This window comes from Camelus ferus, chromosome 21 (assembly GCF_009834535.1).
Source record: "Camelus ferus isolate YT-003-E chromosome 21, BCGSAC_Cfer_1.0, whole genome shotgun sequence".
Lineage (NCBI taxonomy): Eukaryota > Metazoa > Chordata > Mammalia > Artiodactyla > Camelidae > Camelus > Camelus ferus.
In genome coordinates, this window is record NC_045716.1 from 13,265,309 (window position 1) to 13,280,691 (window position 15,383).

General features: G+C 34.2%; 1 protein-coding gene across 7 annotated transcripts in view; it reads right to left on the reverse strand.

Moving 5' to 3' along the window:
* Positions 1-15,383, reverse strand: part of DCAF6 (DDB1 and CUL4 associated factor 6) — a 117,931-nt gene that overhangs the window by 97,637 nt on the left and 4,911 nt on the right. For all 7 annotated transcript variants that reach the window (XM_032463792.1, XM_032463789.1, XM_032463788.1 and 4 more), the window contains exon 2: positions 3,201-3,262. In XM_032463792.1, coding sequence (XP_032319683.1) covers positions 3,201-3,262 — 62 coding nt within the window. The remainder of the gene's footprint in view (positions 1-3,200; positions 3,263-15,383) is intronic.

A 15,383-nucleotide genomic window follows, 5' to 3' on the forward strand; every position in this document is an offset into this window, starting at 1 on the left:
CTATTTTACAAATGACGATTCAAGAAATACTGCCTACAAATGACAGAAAAACAAAAAGATCTTTGTGTTTTGAAGTTAAAGTGATAACTGAAGAGACTGAAAACAGTAACAAAATTTCTGAGAAGCCAAAAATCTTAGAAAGTTATATAAATTAGTTAAATCCTCTTCTATCATAGCAGGAAATCAGTAGACAATGTCCAAAACTGACAGTTCAAGAAAGACCAGTATATGAATATCACATAGAAATATGAAAAAAAAAACCCAGAAAATCTGAAATAAAGAACAATTAAAAGAAGGTGCTTAGGAAAATACGAAAGGAATAGGGAATGCAGGCCATGTCTGTTACTTTTTGTCATGATCCATTTTTAACCATGAACATATATTATTGTTATCCTTTTCCCTCAGGAATAGTTTAAGTTTTAAAATAAATAACATATACTTAAACTGTATTTACAGCATAATTGTAATTCCATAATGTGGACAGGAAAAAGGTAAGTTTGGGGGATAGGACTATAAACACTTTTTCCCTCTTTACTTGAGTTTTAAATGTTGGATTCCTTAAAGCTAAGGCCTAGATGCTCGTTTCACTTTACAGTTTCTTTCTGTGTGCTCTTTCTAGTCTCGTATTTTCAATTAGCAGCTATAGCAGTGTTTTTCAAAGTATGATCCACGGGTCACCTAGATCAAAATCACCTGAAGTGTTTATTAGAATACAGATTTCATTGGCCTTCAACTGCAGAGATTTTTTTTTTGTCTTGGTATCTTAATTTCTTTAAAAGAAAAAAAAAATGTTTAAAACTAGAGTTGAGATAACCTTCTTCTAATGAAACAGGGTACCCCAATGTAACAGGAATAATGTATCTTTATAAGTGTAAATGAATACACTTTGATTTTCAGTAATTACTAGCCTTGTCCATTGTCTCAAAAACCAGCCTAGCAAACACAACATTGTAAACCCATCATACTTTCATAAAAATAAAAAAAAAAAGCCTAGGAAACTCAGACCATAGGGCTTGTTTCATAAAAATGTTTCTCAATTCTTCTGCCTTTGTCAATCATACTCTAAATCTTACAATTTAAGGGGGGAAAAGGAGGAAATAATATAAAAGAACTAATATGACCTGATCGATACGCACAATCTAGGATCTGTGTGTTCAATGAATTAGTGGAATAATTAGGAGACTTAAGTAGAATAAAGTGAAATAAAGGAGACCAAGTAAGAGGACACTGCAGTAGCCCAGGCAAGCTTAAATTAGGTCACAGCACAAAGATAGAAGTGGATGGACTCCAGATGTATTCTGGAGGTCGAATTTATTAGTGAACAGACTGGATGAAGAAGTTGAGGGTAAGAGGGATATCAAACATGAAAATTTTCAGCTTATATAATAGACAGCTGGATGAATGATGTGCCATTTATTGAAATGTAGAAGGTTACAGATTTAGGGGAGAAAATCAAGTATTTGGTTAAGCCACCTGAATCCTGTGATCAATAACCAAAAGTAGGACAATCAAATACTGTGTGCCTCTTTAGGCTATAAAATATGAAGCACACAGCCTCACCTGTAAACATTCCTGCCACAGAAGTTGAATCTGAATCTAATCAAACCTCTAGAAGTAACTTCCACGAAAAGGAAACACAGAGGATATAGAACCAAGTTAAATGCCATCACAAGAAAATAAACCACTATCTACCATGTGGGACAATATAAAGGAAAACTGACTCAGTTTCTGTAACAAGTCAATGGCAGGGACAAAAAAGGGGAAGACTGCTCTAGATTAATTGAGATTTAAGAGGTACAGCAGTCAAGGTATGGACTTTGTTTGGATCCTCTTTTGAACAAACAGCTACAAAAAGACATTTTTAAAGAATGAGGGCAATTTGATTATGGACTGTGTCTTAGATGATACTAAAAATATACTGCCAATCTTGTTAAATTATACAATGACATTTTGATTACAAAAGAAAATGTCCACTGCTTTTAGGTTATACATAGGGGTGAAATGGTATCGTATCTGGGATTTGCTTTAAAATACCTCGGAAAGGAGGGGGAAAAGAAGGAAATTGAAATGGAAAAAGAAAATGTGCCAAAATCTTGATAATTGCTAAATCCAAGTGCTCAGTATATATAAAAAGCATGCTTGAAGTTTTCATAACAAAAATTAAAAAGAAAAAAGGTTCTATTTTGGCCCCTATTAAATTTGGGGTGCTATTTGACACACAACTGGGAATGTTAAAGTAGAGAGTTAGATATATGAATCTGGAGTTCTGGGAAGAAGTGGGAAGTTGGAAGGCATGGTGTTTTTGGCCATGGGACCAAACAGAATCACTCAGAAAAGTAAACAGAAAATAGGGGAGGAGGAGCCAGGACAGAGTGTTGGTATATCCAACATTTGAGGAGGAGCCAGCTGAGAGATGAATACCCAACGAGTCAGTGAGATAGAAAGAAAATCAAGAGTATGGCATTACCAAAAAACAAGAGAAAAAATATTTCAAAAAAGATGTGTTCAACCAATGTCTAAAGTTTCTGAGAAGTGATCCTACCTTTGGAGATAGGAGCACTAGTGACCTTCACAAAAGCAGTATCAGTAACGTGAAAGAGATGGAAGTCTTTTGATATCAGAAAACTCATCATTCTTTAGAAAAACTCCCATATACTTTCCTAAATTCAAAATATACTTTTATGTTTTAATGTAAAATTTTATTCCCCAATTTTATTATAGTTAGTCACAATCTCTTCTGGGAGTATTGGGGCATTTCCTCAAACATCTCCACGCTTAGTATTGAAGTCCTTCATAGTTAAAGACACATGCACCCCAATGTTCATAGCAGCACTATTTACAATAGCCAATACAAGGAAGCAACCTAAATATCCATCGACAGATGACAGAATAAAGAAGTTGTGATACATTTATACAATGGAATACTACTCAGCCATAAAAAAGAATGAAATGTGATTTGCAAATGTTAACCATTATATATAAAAATAGATAAACAAATTTCTTCTGTATAGCACAGGGAACTATATTCAATATCTTGTAATAACCTTTAGTAAAAAAGAATATAAAAACAAATACATATATGTATTATATATATATGCATGACTGGGGCATTATGCTGTATACCAGAAATTGACTCACTGTAACCAACTATACTTCAAATAAATAAAGTCTTCCATAGTTGAGAATTAACTGTTACTTACACAGCCATCATGCACATTCAGGGTTGCTTCAAGTTTTAATCTTTGGATAAATTCTCTTCTTCCTGTTTAAAAAGAAAGAATGAACTAATAAATCATACAAGTTATTGCTTAGGAAAGTGTAATATTTTAAGAGTTTAGGAATTGGCATGAGGTAGATTCAAGCTCTAATTTCAACACCTTCATTTACAAGCTGAGTGACAATGGGCAAATTAACCTCCTTAGCCCTGGTTTCCTCACTACAGTATCTACCTACCTCATGTGATTATTGTAAGGATTAAGTGATTCAAGAACAGAAAGGACTTAGCATAGTATCTGGACCACAGTAAACACTCATATGTTCCCTTCAATTTATCTATTCATTCAACAAATATATTGCATACTAACTGCATTCCAGGTGGTGTTCTAAGAGCTAGGCATACAATGATAAAACAAAACAGAAAAAGATCCCTGCCTCTAGGTTAATGAAAGACAATAAACAATATGTAACTGTGAAAGTGCTATATAGAAAGATAAAGCAAAGAGGAGGATAAGAGAAGACTGGAGGTGGGGGATAGAGTTTTCAATTTTAAACAGGGTGGCAAACAGTGTTTTTATAAGATGCCACCTATTTTTAAACACATCTCAATTTCAGAAATGTTAAAATATTTGAAAGTTCATTTCACAATGATGAAATTTGGCAGCAAAAAAATAAAATCAGCCTAAATGTCTATCAATAGCAGAAGTTACAATACTTCAAAAATAGAATAAATTCCTTCTTTGAAAAAGAGAAATGTTTCCCTTTAAGAAATGAATCATCTTTACCAAAAATGGAACAAAAAGCTTTGTTTATTCAGAAGCTGTAATGAAAGAAAGCTGAATATATGACAAAGAATGATAATTAGCTAAGTCATCAGGCTGATGAGATCTCAAAATTAAATGTGACTATGCTCTCTGTATACTGTCATAAGGGACAGATTTTTCTGTTCTGCATTCAAAGTGAAGACCAAGATATTCTTGAAATTGTTTCCTTTGTCCTTACTTATAACTGGTGAGAAGGCTAGATGAAGGATGAACATATGGTTTAAAGACTCTGTGTGTGTGTGTGTGTGTGTGTGTGTGTGTGTGTGTGTGTGTGTGTGTGTGTGTGTCAGGACTGGGGGTGGGGAGGTAAGTGCAGAAGAGTGGGGGCTCTATGGTTTCTAAACTTATTAGAATAAAACAACCTACAGAAATTCAGCAAAGCAGTTTCATGAACTAGGTTGTACTTATATAATTAACTTCTCAAATCCGGTTTTCAGTTTTAAAAAGATGCTAACTGTGGTAAATAGATAAAATGTTAAAAAAAAAAAATCTTCCTGTTGGCTAACAGCAGGCTTGGTAATCCTACTGAGTTAGAAATTAAGAGTTAAGAAATAAAGTATTAAAATTAATAACGTGACAGATATTTAAATTCTTTAAAATGTTAAAATAAAAAGTACTAAAAACTTTTTTTTCCAAATTTTTAAAATCTGGTTTTGAAAACATGGCTCTAGCCATTTCCATCTAAAGAAAATGGTGATGGGACACAAAAGGATAGAACACAAAGTGAGTTCTTCAAGCAAGAACTCATATATGAACTTGTACATAAAAGCATGCACTGAGACATGACAGACACGTTACAGCTCCTGAATGGTATTTCTGTATGTGACTTAGAAGATCAAAAAGATTGCATTGTCCACATGTCCCATAAAATGTGCTTATAGAACAAACTAGTGTAAACTTCCTCTACCCTTCTAGGAATTAAATGTACTACACCAAGAAATAGAAGCTGAAAGCTAGCATAAAAGAAGAACTGTAAGTTAAAAAAAATTGATCCCTCTCAAATTAAAATAAAAATAAACTCATACCTATTATCAACAACTGTGAAGAATCTGGACTATTTCCAAGCTAACAAGTTACCTGCCACCATTTCATGGATGCTGGCAGAAGACACAAGACTCCCAAGTCAGAGGCAAAGGATTTTTCTACAGAATAAGCTTCAGGTTCACACTGGTTCCCCTTGTCCCCCAGTTCCCATAGGGCAACACACAGGGGCCTGGGTGAATACTGCACAGGCAGAGGGTTTGAATCACAGCTGGGAAACCCTGAATTGAAGGAACCCAAATCTTTTATCAGGCAAACCTGCCTAACCTTTGTCCCAAAGGAAGACATTATTATTCTGGACAATAAATGAAGCTGCCCTCTGCTCCAGAGGGAGATACTACAGCTCTCAAGGTGCTTCCCTAAATAAATATCCTTGAAAAGATTGTCCAGAACAAAGCAGCCAGTGCCTCTGCTCACAAGATGTGAAGAAATGCAAAAGAGCCATAGAGAATTTTCTCCCAACAAGCACACACTTGTCATGGATGAATTTACCTATCATTGCAGCTTCCTACTCACATCTTCCTTGCAGCCTAAGCTGCCTCATATAATTCCATCTCTACTTTTACATTGTATTCTATATTAATAGATTGTTCAGTTGCGTGAAGAGGAACATTCTTTTGTTCAGCCAAATATCCTAAGTGCCCAGAACAGTGCCTAGAACGAAGTAGGTATCCAATACACATTTGCTGAATTAGTGAATAAATGAATAGGATCATAATATTGACTCTGTTCTTTAATACGTTTCCACTTAATAAAACAAGGTGAACATCTTTCACTGGCAATAGACGTACTGCTCATTTTTAATGACTTTTAACTTACTAAACATCTTTGTAACTTATTTATTTTCATTTTATTATTAGACTATGAGATGCTTGGAACAAGAAATGTTAGGTTTAAATATCTAACTTGGAAAATACTATACACATGCTGGGCAAAATTTAACCTTTTAGGGCCTCAGTTCCACATCTGTAAAAGCTTTATATTTGATGAGAATAACTTCACAGGTCTGTTGTCAGAAGTAAATGAATTAGCACGTGTAAAACTCATAGATGTGTCTGAGATACTATAGACACTTAATATTAGTTCTCTCTTTACGCATAGGTGGGATTGTTCAAGGTTAATGCTGTCTGAGAGAAAATGGTTTTTCTTAAATGACTTCATTATGGAGTTGTGGTAACTTCAGCTGGTTAAGAAAAAAGAATAAAGATAGTGATACAGAGAAAAAAGATGGAACAGCACTTTAATAGAATTTTTTACTTGACTTGACTCTACTGCCCCTGTGAGCTACTTCTTTTGAATGACAAACTTCTCAGTCATCTACATACACTGCCTTCTCTAGCTCACTGTCAGGTCTTCCTTTTCCTGCACTGTCTGTTTTACCCCTCCTATTGATTGGTTTTGTTCTCAGAAATTGTGGGGTATCAATAAATCCAATGGTCTCTTTCAAGACACATTTTTCATGACCTCATAGTATTATCTGTCACAGCTAACTTGTCTCCTTGAAATAATTTTTGTCTTTCATGACATTCTTACTAGATAACCAGGAGAACTAAAAATTATAGGGTGACAAACTCTGAGGAGACAGAACATAGGACTGTTTCACCTCTGACAAAGCACTGGACAAATAGGTGACTGCTACCAAAATGTACAAGAAGAAAACAGTAAAAACTCAAAGGAATGCTTAAAGGCCAATTGTAGGCGAGAGAGACAGTTTAGTATACTAATCTCTGGGATCCTATATTCAGTCACCAGCTCTTTTCCACTAGCTTCCTCCAAGCATTCATAAGAAACACTGAAAATGGCAGGAGGCCTGAGAGAGTATCTTATCTGTCTGGAAGGACTTGGGAAAAAACCTCCAGTCACTTTTCAGGTCTTTCTCTCTTAGGAAACAAAAGCTTTATGCCACTGGGGAAATCCTAGCTAAAAAGAGCCTCAGCAAAGGTCGACTGGCTTTAAGAGCGTCAGGAAATCCTCACATCTATTTCAGGCAAAGGCAACTGCCTTGAGGAAGTGAAAGAAGTACAAACTGCCTGTCCTTGGGGAAGGGTCTGGAATCCCCCTCCCATCCCTACCAAGAGCCTTACAATGAACAACAAGCAAGAAGTGTGATGGCTTTAAAATGTGTCAACATTGAACCACATTTCCCAGAATTTCTTCCATGTATGTTTTCTGTTACTTGAATCACCAGTCATTTTTACACAAGATTGGTGGGAGGGGGGTGGGGGTTGGTAGGCAACATACTAATTTTTATGCTGAGAAAGCAGATGCTTACGTTGCTTATATACATGGTTACTTGGCTGGCTCCCTTCGTTGGAATGGGTAGCAACTAGGCCTGTAACCGTCCTGCCTACCCAAGGATCCTCTTCTAGCTTCCTGTAATACTAGGTCAAATTGTGTTTAGGTCCATGACAAAGGCTGCCAGTTTCTCCTACAGAACATCTGCATCTATAAGGTTAGAGGCAGTGAGAACTGGCAGAGATTCTATGTTTTCATGGGTTCAAGCTTTTCTTTCCAACCCATAATTTATCATCATCCTTTCCCAACTGTCTGTCCTGAGGGTGTCAAGCCCCATCAAAGGACATGAAGAGAATAACTTTACAAAGACAGTTTAACGAGTTCCCGCAATTACATAAAATCAAACACACCAGTAACACATCTTTGTGTGTATGTATGTTTGTGTATTTCCTGGTTGTTCTGCTTCTCTGAGTAGACTCATTCATGATAAACACTTTCAGCAAACTAGGAACAGAAGGAAATTTCCTCAATCTGATAAAAAGTACCAATAAAAGACCTAAAACTTATACCATACTTGATGATGAAAGACTGAACACACTCCATTTAAAATCAGGAACAATACAATGATGTGCACTCTCACCACTGCATTAAACACAGTACTGGAAGTTTTAGCCAATGGGATAAAGTAAGAAAGAAAAAAAAAAGATATACAGATTACAAAGGAAGAAATAAAACAGTCCCAATACAAAGATGATATGATTTTCCATACAGAATATCTCCTAGAATTATACCCAAAAACCTCTGAGAAAGTGAGTTCAGCAAGGTCGCAGGATATAAAATCAACACAAAAAATCGCACTGTTACATACTAACAATGAACATGTAGAAGTTGAACTTAAACACATCCATCTATAACAGCTCAAAAGAAAACAAAATATTTAGACACAAATATAACAAAACATGTTTAGGACTTGCATCCTGATAATTACAAAATGCTGATAAAAGAAACTAAAGAACTAAATAAATGGAGTGATCTATCATGCTTATGGATCAGAAGACTCAACAATGCAAAGATGTCAGTTCTTCCCAAACCCGTGTGTACGTCCAACTCAATTCCTATCAAAATCCCAGCAAGGTATTTTGGAGATACGGACAAGCTTACTCTTTAAAATTCATATAAAAAGGCAAAAGACCTAGAAGAGCTAAAACTATTCTGAAAAAGAATGAGGGGGGCAGTCACTCAATCTGATGTAAAAACTTACTATGTACCTACAATAAGCAAAACAGTATGGTATTTACAGAGGGATAGATACACAAATCAGTGAAAGAGAATAGAGAACACTCAATCAGATACACACAAACATGCCCAACTGATATTTAATAAAGGTGGAAAGGCAATTCAATGGGGCAAATACAGTTTTTTAAACAAATGTTGCTAGAGAAAGTGGACATCCATAAGCAGAAAAAAGAACTTCAAACTAAATCATATACGTCACGCAAAAATTAACACAAAATGGACCCTGGACTTAAATGTAAAACTATAAAACTTTAGGGAGAAAAAAAAAACATCGGAGATAATCTTCAGGACCTAGGGACAGGTTAAGACTATTTAGACATGACATCAAAAGCATAATTCATGAAAGAAATAACTTAGTAAATTGAACCTCACCAAAGTTAAATTTACTCTGCAAAAGACTGTGAAGACAAGAAAAAGACAAACTACAGACTGGGAAAAGGTACCTGCAAACTGTATATCTGACAAAGGACCAGTATTTTAACTATACAAACAAGTCTCAAAACACAATAGTGAAAAATAATAATAACCCAAATAGCAAATGAGCAGGAGACACAAAAAGACACATCACTGAAAATACAAAACATGGCAGAAACCCTCCAAACACCTACAGCCAGCAGCAATGGGACCCAGCCCTACCTGCTAGCAGGCCAGCAACAGCCTGGGACTCCTGTGCCATACAGCCAGCCACACAAGGACCCAGCCCCCAAAATAAGCAGCTAGAAGCCTCTGCACTTTGCAGGGCCTGGCGGACACCTGGCATGGAAGCCAGCCCACCTATTGGCATGCCATAGTAGTCAGTCCCACTACAACAGAAGGACCCATACAGCCCACATGGGGGCACCGCTAGATCACAGGAGTGTGCTTTTCAGCCTGTAAGATATCTCCTACATTAGCCACTTCTCCAAGATTAGGAAATATTAGAAACCTATCCAATACATAAACACATAATTAGGCAAAATGAGGAAACAGAGGAATACGTTCCAATGGAAGGAACAAAATAAAACCCCAGAAGAAAAACTAAGTGAATTGGAGTTAAGCAGTCTACCTGATAAAGAGTTCAAGGTAATGACCACAAAGATGCTCAACAAAGTCTGGTGAAGAATGGATGAACACATGAGAAGCTTACCAAAGAGTTAGAAAATACAAAGAAGAACCAGAGCTGAAGAACACAAAATCTGAAATAAAAAATACACTAGAAGGAATCAACAGTAATTATGAGACTAGAAATCAACTATTTTAAAAAAAAACTGCAAAAACCACAAACACATGGAGGCTAAATATGCTACTAAATAACCAATGGACCACTGAAGAAATCAAAGACAAAATCAAAATAAAAAAATAATCAAATGAAAATGGAAACACAATGATCCAAAATCTGAAGAACTCAATAAAAGCAGTTTTAAGAGGGAAGTATAATGATACAAGTCTAGCTTAGGAAACAAGAAAAATTTTAATCAACCTAACCTTACATCTAAAGCCACAAGAATAAGAACAAACAAGACCCACCCACACACACAAAAAATAATAATAATAAAGATAAGAGCAAAATAAATGAAATAAGGCTAAAAAATAGAACAGATCAATAAAACTAAGAGCTGGTTCTTTGAAAAGACTAAAATAAATTTGATAAACTTGTAGCTGCACACATCAAGAAAAAGAACTCAAATCAATAAAATCAGAAATGAAAAAGGAGAAATATAAAGAATCATAAGAGATTACTATAAACAATTACATGCCAATAAAATGGACAACCTTAAAGAAACAGACAAATTTCTAGAAATGTCCAATCTCCCAAGACTGAATCAGGAAGAAACAGAAACCATTAACAGACCAATTATCAGTAGAGGAAATGAGTCAGTAACCAAAAATCTAAGAACAAACAAAAGTCTAGGACCAGACAGCTTCACAGATAAATTCTACCATTTACAGAAGACCTAATACCTATCCTTTTCAAATGATTCGAAAAAAATGAAGAGAATGGAAGGACTTCTAAACTCATGTTATGAAGCCAGCATCACTCTGATACCAAAACCAGACAAAGACACCACAAGAGAAAATTTCAGGCCAATATCACTGATGAACACACAAGTAAAAATCCTCAACAAAATATTATCAAGCCAAATTCAACAATACAGTGTAAGTTTCATATACCATGATCAAACAGGATTTATCCCAGGGATGCAAGGATGGTTCAGTATCTGCAATTCAATCAGTGTGATACACCACATTAACACACTGAAGACTAAAAATCATATGATCATCTCCATAGATGCATAAAAAGCTTTTGACAAAATATCCATTTATGATAAAAACTCAACAAACTGGGTATAAAGGAACATATTTCAACATAATAAAGGACCACTTTATTGACAGGCCCACAGCTAACACCATACTCAACAGTGAGATGCTAAAAGCATTTCCCCCCTAAGATCAGGAAAAAGACAAGGACGCCCACCCTCAACACTTTTATTTGACATAATATTGGAAGTCCCAGCCATAGCAATCAGACAAGAAAAAGAAATAAAAGGAAACTAAATTGGAAAGGAGAAGTCAAATCGTCACTGTTTGTAGGTGACATACTATATATAGAAAATCCTAAAGATACCACCAAAAACTATCAGAATAAATGAATTCTGTAAAGTTACAGGATAAAAAATTAATATATAGAAATCTGTTGTTTCTATACACTAACAATGAACTACCAGAAAGAGAAATTAAGAAAACTATCTTATTTACAATTGTATCAAAAAGAATAAAATACTTAGGAATAAATCTAACCAAGGAGGCAAGAGACTCGGAAAACTATAAAACATTGATAAAAAGAACTGTAGATGACACAATTGGAAAGATATATTGTATTCATGGATTGGATGAATTAATATTATTAAAATGACCATACTACTCAAGGCAACCTACAGATTCAATGCAATCCCTATCAAAATACCAATGGCATTTTTCACAGAACTAGAATAACTCTAAAATCTATATGGAAACACAAAATACCCAAATAACCAAAACAAGCCTTAGTAAGAACAAAGCTGGAGGTATCACATGCACCAATTTCAAACTATACTACATAGTGAAAGTAATCAAACAGTAAGTTTTTTTACCAGCATAAAAACAGACCCACAGATCTGTAGAACAAAATAGAAAACACAGAAATGAACCAACAGGTATATGGTCAGTTAATCTATTACAAAGCAGGCAAGAATAGCCTCTGAGGAAAAAATAGCCTCTGCAATAAGTGGTGCTGGGAAAATAAACAGCTACATGCAAAAGTATCAAACTGAACAAAGTTTCTCACACCATACACAAAAACTCAAAATGAATTATAGACTTAGATGTAAGACCTGAAACCATAAAACTTCTAGAAGAAAACATAGGCAGTATGCTCTTAGACATCAGTCTTAGTAATTCTGGGGGGGGTATGTCTCCTCAACAAGGAAAACAAAAGCAAAAATAAACGAATGGGACTATATCAAACTAGAAAGCTTTTGCAAAGCAAAGGAAACTATCAAGAAGAGGAAAAGGCTACCAACTGAATGGGAGATTTTTGCCAACAATATACCTGATAAGAGGTTAATATCCAAAATATACAAAGAACTCATGTAACTCCACATAAAAAAAATATGATTAAAAACCAGGCAAAAGACTTGAATAGACACTTTTCCAAGGAAGACAAACAGATGGCCCACACATACATGAAGAGATGCTCAATGTTACTAAACATCAGGGTAATACAAATCAAATGAGATATTACTTCACACCTGTCAGAATAGCTATTATAAAAAAAGACAACAAATAAAAAGTGTGGGTAAGGAGGGAAGGGTATAGACCAAGTGATAGAGTGCACGCTTAGCGTGCATGAGGTCCTAGGTTCAATCCCCAATACCTCCTCTAAAAATAAATAAGTAAATAAACCTAATTACCTCCCACAACCAAAAAAACTTTAAAAAATAAATAAACATAAAAAGAAAGTTTTTTTTAAGTGTCGGTGAGGATGTGGTGGTAATGCAAATTGGGGCAGCCACTGTGGAAAACAGTATGGAGATTCCTCAAAAAACTAAAAAGAAATCTATCATACTAACCAGCAGTTCTACTTCTGAGTATTTTCCCAAAGAAAATAAAACCACTAATTCAAAATGATACATGCACCTCTATGTTCATTGCAGCATTCTTTACAGTAGTTAAGAAATGGAAGCAATCTAACTGTCCATCAACAGATGAATGGATAAAACAGAGATGGCATAGGGAGACTTCCAATTACAAAATAAGTGAATCACATCAATGAAATATACAGCATGGGACAGAGACAATAATAACCTTGTACGGTGACAGACAGTAACAGACTTATTGTGATGATTATTTTGTAATGTATAGAAATATCAAATCACTGTGTTGAACACCTGAAACTAACACAGTGTTGTAGGTCCAGTAAATACATCAATTAAAAATTGATACTTCAATTTAAAATACTTCAATTACATTTAAAAAAGGAAAAATATAAAACAGTTAAAAAAAACACCCATAAAAAGATGCTCAACATTAGCCATTAGGAAAATTAATAATTTTAAACCATGAATCATTACTATATACTTTCTAGAAATACTAAAATAAAAAACAGTGGTGACACCAAGTAGTGGTGATGATGCAGAGAAACTGGATTACTCACACATGGGTGATGGGAACATAAAACGGTTCAGCCATACTACAAAAAAGTACGGCAGCTTCTTACAAAAGTAAACAATGTGCTTATCATACATCACAGTAACTACAATTCTTGGACATTTATTCCAGAGATGAAAATTTATGTTCATACAAAAACCTGTATATGGATGTTCATAACAATTCTAGACTTAACAGTCAAAAACTGTAAATAATACAATTATCTGTCAACAAGTGAACAGTTAGTCATATACCCATATCTCAAATTAAAAGGTAAGGTACCAAACAAAACAAAATCTTCCTACAAAGAAAACCTGAAGTTCATATGGCTTTAATGATGAAACCTATCAAACATTCAAGGAAAAGATCATTTCAATTCTACATAAACTCTTCAGAAAAAGAGAAGAACATATCCAACTCATTTATGAGGCCAGCATTATCCTGATACCAAAAACAGGCAAAAATATAACAAGAAAACTATAGGCTAATATCCTTAATGAACAAAAATACAAAATTCTTAAAAAAAAGTGAAGCCAGCAATATATAAAGTATAATTTAGCACAGGAATTGAATCAACATCTAAAAATCAATCTATATGTTAATATATCATATAATCAATGAAAGAGAAATCAGTCAACTCAACAGATGCAGAAAAAAAACCTTGACAAAATTTAAAAGCTAGTCATGATAAACACTCTCAGCAATTTAAGAACAGAAAGGGATTTCTTCAAAGGCTATTTATAAAAACCTACAATCAACAACACATTTAACAGTAAAAGGCTGAATGTTTTCCAGGATCAGGAATGAGGCAACAATGTTCACTCTTACTCCTTTTTTTCAAGATTCTACTGGAATCCTGACCAGTGCCATTAAGCAAGAAAATGGAAAATGGAGGAAAAAATCACATGGGTAAAAAAATAAAAAATAACAGTGTCTTAATATGCAGTGATACAGTCATCTACATAAAATCCCAAAAAATCTGCAAAAAAGAAATGCTTATAAGAACTAATGAGTAGACTGAGTAAATGTTGCAGGATGTAAGGCCAATTAAAAACAACTGTATTTGTACATACACATAATGAACAATTTGATATTACTTATAAACATAAAATAATACTATCTAAAATAATATTTAAAACTTAATAGAATTTTATTTTTTAACATATTAAATATATGGGGAAAATAACAAAATATTTATATTTGTACACAGAAAAATATAAAACACTGCTGAGAGAAATGAAAGAGTATCAAAAAAAAAAAAAAATGAAGAGAAAAGCCACCAACATGAATTGGCAGATTCAATACTGTAAAGACTACAGTTTTCCCTGAAACAATGTATAGATTCAACACCATACCAAGCAAAGCCACAGGTTTTTTGGTAGAAACTGACAAGCTAATTTTGGAATTTAAAAAATGAAAATGACCTAGAATAGCCAAAATAATTTTGGGAAAAAAAAAAAAAAAGAACCAAGTTCAAAATATCACACTAGTTGATTTCAATATTCACTATAAAGACCTGAAGTACTGGCATAAAGACCCACAGAGATTATCAGAACTTGGTAGAAACTTATCACATATAACTGATTTTAAACAAAGGGGAAAGGACAGACTTTTCACAAATGATGCTGGATCAACTACATTCATATGAAAAGAAATGAAACTTGACCCTTACCTCACAGCATTTATTACATTTAATTCACAACTTTTCACAGGCCTAAATGTAAGAGTTAAAAATAGAAAACTTCTACAAAAAAAGCGAAGTATAAATCTCTATGACCTTGAATTAGGTAAAGATTCTTAAATAGGACACAAGAAGCATGAACTATAAGACATTGTTAAGGAAAAGACAAGACACAAACTGGAAGAAAATATTTGCAAAATACCTATCTGATTAAAGACTTCTATCAAGAATATATAAAAAATCCTCTCAGTATTAAGGTAAATCTGAACATTTAACCAAATTATATGGATGGCAAATAAGCCATGAAAATATACTCAACATCACTAATAATGAGGATTAAACTGAATGCAAAAAAATAATAATGATATCATTATACCTATATGTCTACTAGAAAGGCTAAAATTAGGAAGACTCATAATGCCAAG